Genomic DNA, 6,837 nt, shown 5'->3' with positions numbered 1-6,837 from the left:
CCATTCACACACAATACCCCATAGTGAAAACATGTTTTCAAATGTATTGAAAATGAAATACAGAAATATCTCATTTACATAAGTATTCACACCCCTGAGTAATGCTTTTAAGAAGCACTTATGGCAGTGATTACAGCTGTGAGTCTTTCTGGGTTAGTCTTGCCATAATTATTTTCAAAAATCTTCAAGCTCTGTCAAATTGGTCGTAGATCATTGCTAGACAACTATTTTCAAGACTTGCCATAGATTTTCAAGCAGATATAAGTCAAAACGGTAATTAATCCACTCAGGAATGTTCCCTATCTTCTTGGTAAGCAATTTCAGTGTATATTTGGATTTGTGTTTTAGGTTATTGTCCTGCTGAAAGGTAAATTAATCTCCTAGTGTCTGGTGGAAAGCCAACTGAACCAGGTTTTGCTCTAGGTTTTTGCCTGTGCTTAGCTCAATTCAGTTTCTTTCTTATCCTGAAAAACTTTCCAGTCCTTAACAATTACAAGCATACCCATAACATGATGCATCCAAAACTATTCTTAAAATTATGATGAGTGGTACTCAGTAATGTGTTGTATTGGATTTGCACCAAACAGTATTACTTTAGTGCCTTGTTGCAAATAGGATGCATGTTGTGGAATATTTGTATTCTGTACAGGGCTTCTTCTTTTCACTCAATTAGGTAAGTATTGTGGAGTAACTAAAATGTTGTTGATCCTTCCTTAGTTTTCTCCTGTCACAGACATTAAACTATTTAACTGTTTTAATTTTCCCATTGGCCTCATGGTGAAATCCCTGAGCAGTTTCCTTCCTCTCGAGCAACTGAGTTAGGAAGGAGGCCTGTATCTTTGTAGTAACCGGGCGCATTGATACACCATCCAAAGTGTAATTAATAATAAGGGATATTCAATGTCTGCTTTTTTATTGTTACCCATCTACAAATAGGCACCCTTCTTTCCGAGGCATTGGAAAACCACCCTGGTCTTAGTGGTTGAATCTGTGTTTGAAATTCACTGCTCGACTGAGAGACCTTACAGATAATTGTATGTGTGGGTAGAGAGATGAGGTAGTCATAAAAAAATAATGTAAAACACTATTATAGTCTATGAAACTTATTATTTGACTTGTTAAGCATATTTTGACTCCTGAACTTATTGAGGCTTGCCATAACAAAGGGGTTGAATACTTACTGACTCAAGACATTTCAGCTTCCCATTTTTTATTAATTTATATAAAAGAAATTAAAAAATTACATATTGTATTTACACTTTGACATTATGGGGTAGTGACCAAAAAAATCTAAATTTAATCAATTCAGGCTGTAACACAACAAAATGGGGAAAAAGTAAAGGGGTGTGTATATTTTCTGAAGGCACTGTAGCTATTTGTCAGACAACCAGTCAATCACAAACAAACAACAATAACATCCACCTTATTGCCTGAATGCACACTCTCTGTTTCAACATAATTCCTTTATACCCACAAAATTCATTTGATCAGCCTTTTTGTTATGGACATTATGAATGATTTATTGAGTAATTGACTGATCTGCTACACTATTGAAATAATTCACTTCCAATATGAATTGAACCACCTCATATAATAAAACTAATAACAGTCTTCAAAACTTGGCAAATGGCTTTGTATCAGTCACCAGTTATTTATGCAAAGATATTGTTCTTATCACATTATGCCCTCCTGATACCTCAGATTATGCTTTCAAACGATGTTATCCAGGGATTTTTGAATGGAATTAAACTGTAGTGTATTAAATCGATTACAGTAGCAAACGCTATAGCACATTTGCTATTCCTCTAATCTGTCTGAAGGGTGACACCTTAATCCGTGGTGAGAGTGGTGTGTTATTCAAGCTGGGGGATCAGACAGAGCAGGTCTGCAATAAGGCAGACATACTATACATACACACTCCTCTCTCCTTCAGTACACAACACCATGGAACAATATCAGCATTTGATCTTACTCTCAGTGGTTTGCCTTTAAAATAGGTTACAGGTTTTGGTTTTTCCATTTATGTTTTGAGGGAGGATTTTATCACGTATAGCTTGTTAGCACATACGGCACACCGATTGGTGTCACCTCGTTAGTCAGTATGCGTTATATCTGTTTTGGTTGCGATCTTGTTAGTGGCAAGGTGTTTCACCTGTGCTGGCCCAGGTGCTATTTAATAGTGGCTGGCCCAGTTATCCAGTTGTCTTGAGAGATGTGGAGGGTCAACACCTTTAGTTGGCACGTCATATTTGATTGCCAGAAAAACATTCCTTTGTCTGATCTTTCCTGTTTTTGTTTTGCTCAACTTTTTTGTTTGCTTCCTGTCTTTAAGTTTGGTGTGGGTTTTTAGTGGGCAAATGTAGTGGGCGCACATGGTGGGTGTCTTTTCAGTTCTAGTTTTTGTTGGTAGTCAACTTTCAGTGGACACCCCCATGAGTGTCTTTCAGGACCACAACTGTTTCGTTTTGATGTTGGTCAGTGACTCTTAGTTAGTTATCCCTTCTGTTTGAGTGAAGGTTTTGGGTTTCTTGCTGGGGAACATAACAAATGTATAGAACATTTCTTAGATAGTTAATACGCTTTTACTATTGGCATTACACATTAAGTTGTGTGCATAATAAACTCATCAAAAAAAGAAACGTCCCTTTTTCAGGACCCTGTCTTTCAAAGATAAGGACTGGCAAAAAGTGCTCTTCACTGACGAGTCAAGGTTTTGTCTGGTGGTCAGATTTTCATTTATCGTCGAAGGAATGAGCGTTGCACCGAGGCCTGTACTCTGGAGCGGGATTGATTTGGAGGTGGAGGGTCCGTCATGGTCTGGGGCGGTGTCACAGCATCATCAGACTGAGCTTGTTGTCATTGCAGGCAATCTCAATGCTGTACATTACAGGGAAGACATCCACCTCACTCATGTGGTACCCATCCTGCAGGCTCATCCTGACATGACCCTCCAGCATGACAATGCCACCAGCCATACTGCTTGTTCTGTGCATGATTTCCTGCAAGACAGGTATGTCAGATTTCTGCCATGGCCAGCGAAGAGCCCGGATCTCAATCTCATTGAGCATGTCTGGGACCTGTTGGATCAGAGGGTGAGGGCTAGGGCCATTCCCCCCAGAAATGTCCGGGAACTTGCAGGTGTCTTGGTGGAAGAGTGGGGTGATATCTCACAGCAAGAACTGGCAAATCTGGTGCAGTCCACAAGGAGGAGATGCACTGCAGTACTCAATGCAGCTGGTGGCCACACCAGATACTGACTGTTACTGTTTTTTTATACATTATTCCATTTCTGTTAGTCACATGTCTGTGGAACTTGTTCAGTTTGACTCAGTTGTTGAATCTTGTTATGTTCATACAAATATTTACACATGTTAAATTTACTGAAAATATACGCAGTTGACAGTGAGAGGACTTTTTTTTTTTGCTGAGTTTACTACTTGGCACTGTATGTCACAACCAAAAAGTTGTTGACGTGGTAATACTACTGTAAATCACTACTGTGTAATATTAACACTACATTCAGGTATTATTGTGAGGGGCCCAAGACCATGTGCATAAGGTTAGAGTTGAACAATACCAATACTGTGCATGCTACTGCATATCTCCATGCATTAGAATAATAGTGCAGTTTAGGCTGCTTTGGATTAAATGACATTTGATCTTTGGGGAATGCTGCGTAGTTAAATTAATATACATTATACTAGTGACAGCTACGGTAGCTTCCTACAACCTACAGTATCTATTGAATTGGTGATCGACCATGGAACATTTTTAAGAACAATTCATGTTCTAGCCCTAAACTGACAAAATATGAGGTCATGTCCCCTAACGCTATAATAGGGCATAGCTTAACCTGTCTTAACACAACATCCTATCAGATAATTTGCTCATCAATTTGATAGAATAACAAAGCTGTCTGTCTTCTACAGTCCACACAGTCCCAATAGCCCAAATGGGTCCCTCTCTCATATCCTGATATTTTGGAACCGTAGTAAACCGCTACTGAGAACATCTGCAATACAACATTTTACTTTGTCTTTGTGCTTCATTATGCTTCAGTAACAAGAGTATGAACCTGTTCCTCTCAAGCCCATCTCTGTCCTGGAAGTATCATACAATGACAAAGCTGACTTTTACATTGTCCCAAAGAGCCAAGACGTGGGTTTTTCTTCTGGTTGAAATCCATCTTACAGAATTGTTGGAACATTACCCACTATAGATGAAATAGATGACCTTGTATGCATCCCAAATTACACCCTATCGCCTAAGAGTGTAGGGTGCCATTTGTGATGCATCCTTCGCAAGGGTGCACTGGTCATTCGCACCGGCTTGCCAAGGGCAGTAATGTTAGCTAATTGGCATGTCTCGTTGACATCCATTAGGAACACTAGCTAACTGTCATCACAGATGAATGGGGAAACCAGTTAGATATATTTGCTTACCTCACCTACTAGGGACACTAACTAGGCTAGCTAACTATCTTCACTCTACCATAGCAAAATCACACAATTTTTGCTTCTGTCCATAGCTGTATATCATCTAGTCACAAAGCTACACTCTTTCTCTGAGCACAGAGATATAGATGCCCAGACTACACTATAGCACATCATATCCTACCAGGAGACTGCAGTGACACAATTTACCCAGCACATCATATCCTACCAGGAGACTGCAGTGACACAATTTACCCAGCACATCATATCCTACCAGGAGACTGCAGTGACACAATTTACCCAGCACATCATATCCTACCAGGAGACTGCAGTGACACAATTTACCCAGCACATCATATCCTACCAGGAGACTGCAGTGACACAATTTACCCAGCACATCATATCCTACCAGGAGACTGCAGTGACACAATTTACCCAGCACATCATATCCTACCAGGAGACTGCAGTGACACAATTTACCCAGCACATCATATCCTACCAGGAGACTGCAGTGACACAATTTACCCAGCACATCATATCCTACCAGGAGACTGCAGTGACACAATTTACCCAGCACATCATATCCTACCAGGAGACTGCAGTGACACAATTTACCCAGCACATCATATCCTACCAGGAGACTGCAGTGACACAATTTACCCAGCACATCATATCCTACCAGGAGACTGCAGTGACACAATTTACCCAGCACATCATATCCTACCAGGAGACTGCAGTGACACAATTTACCCAGCACATCATATCCTACCAGGAGACTGCAGTGACACAATTTACCCAGCACATCATATCCTACCAGGAGACTGCAGTGACACAATTTACCCAGCACATCATATCCTACCAGGAGACTGCAGTGACACAATTTACCCAGCACATCATATCCTACCAGGAGACTGCAGTGACACAATTTACCCAGCACATCATATCCTACCAGGAGACTGCAGTGACACAATTTACCCAGCACATCATATCCTACCAGGAGACTGCAGTGACACAATTTACCCAGCACATCATATCCTACCAGGAGACTGCAGTGACACAATTTACCCAGCACATCATATCCTACCAGGAGACTGCAGTGACACAATTTACCCAGCACATCATATCCTACCAGGAGACTGCAGTGACACAATTTACCCAGCACATCATATCCTACCAGGAGACTGCAGTGACACAATTTACCCAGCACATCATATCCTACCAGGAGACTGCAGTGACACAATTTACCCAGCACATCATATCCTACCAGGAGACTGCAGTGACACAATTTACCCAGCACATCATTCCATCTTTACTAAATTCAACACATATAAAACAGATATTTTAGCTTCCTGTTATTCAACAGCTTTTTATCTTCTATCACCTTGTTTTTTTTGTAATTAGCCAGAACAGTTCTTTTTGATTCATCAAAGCACTTTCTCCATAAATGAGGCATTATCCAATTGTTCCAACCCTTACTTTTCTTATGTTCTTTTTTACAATCTTTTAATTGTTCTAGGCAATTAAGAATTTGATGAGAGGTGTTGCTTCTCACTCAGCAATCTAAATCTGTTGCCATAATAAAAAATAACCTTACGCTTCATTTCACGGCTCTAAATCAAACTACATTATATTTTTACTACCATATTTTGAAAAGCAGTACGCTAGTCAATGGACAGTTAATCAGTATTCCTCCATACAGTATCTCATCTAACTGTTGCTACAAATAAAACATATACCATGATTGAAACAAAACATCAAACGTCAACATCTGATTCTGTGCAGCATCCCCCCCAAGAGCGAAATTAATGAAAATGAACAGCACACTCTAAAAAAAGTTGCTATCTAGAACCTAAAAGGGTTCTTCTGCTGTCTCCATAGGAGAACCCTTTGAAGATCCTTTTTGGTTCCAGGTAGAACCCTTTTGGTTACACAGAGGGTCCTACCTTGAACCCAAAAAGGGTTATCCTATGGGGACAGCCAAATAACCCCTTTGGAAGACTTTTTTCTAAGAGTGTAGAACAATAGAGGTTTTCAGTTCTTCCACTTGTGGACAAGCCTTTTGTGTTTGCATCATTTTCATAGCCTTGTTTAACAATTGCATTGAATCACCATTTAGGAGTAATACAATGTCAGGCCCATGACTATACAGAGTAATTGAAACAGCAAGCCAAAAATAGAACATTGAGTGATGCTCAGGGACATGTTAAACTGACAAATGGAACCACACAGCACAAAACTTGGTCCATGTATTTCCCCCACGGGGACCAAAGCTGGGGCAGAGAAATGGTTAGGTTAATAGAAGGAGATTCTCTAGTGTGGTTGTCTTGTAAAGTATCAACATTTCTCTCTCTCTCTCTCTCTTTGTGTGTGTCTCTCTGTCTCTCTCTCTGTCTGTCTCTCTCTC

General features: G+C 40.2%; 1 protein-coding gene across 1 annotated transcript; it reads left to right on the top strand.

Moving 5' to 3' along the window:
* The first annotated feature begins 292 nt into the window (after positions 1-292).
* LOC116357774 (dynein heavy chain-like) lies at positions 293-5,778 on the top strand. Its single transcript, XM_031806400.1, has 2 exons — positions 293-310; positions 4,666-5,778. Exons 1-2 carry the CDS (start codon positions 293-295, stop codon positions 5,776-5,778), a joined length of 1,131 nt encoding a protein of 376 aa, XP_031662260.1.
* The last annotated feature ends 1,059 nt before the right edge of the window (positions 5,779-6,837 follow it).

Source organism: Oncorhynchus kisutch, linkage group LG27 (assembly GCF_002021735.2).
Source record: "Oncorhynchus kisutch isolate 150728-3 linkage group LG27, Okis_V2, whole genome shotgun sequence".
Lineage (NCBI taxonomy): Eukaryota > Metazoa > Chordata > Actinopteri > Salmoniformes > Salmonidae > Oncorhynchus > Oncorhynchus kisutch.
The sequence above is the reverse complement of the archived record's forward strand: the minus strand, read 5'-3'. Positions and strand labels throughout refer to the sequence as shown.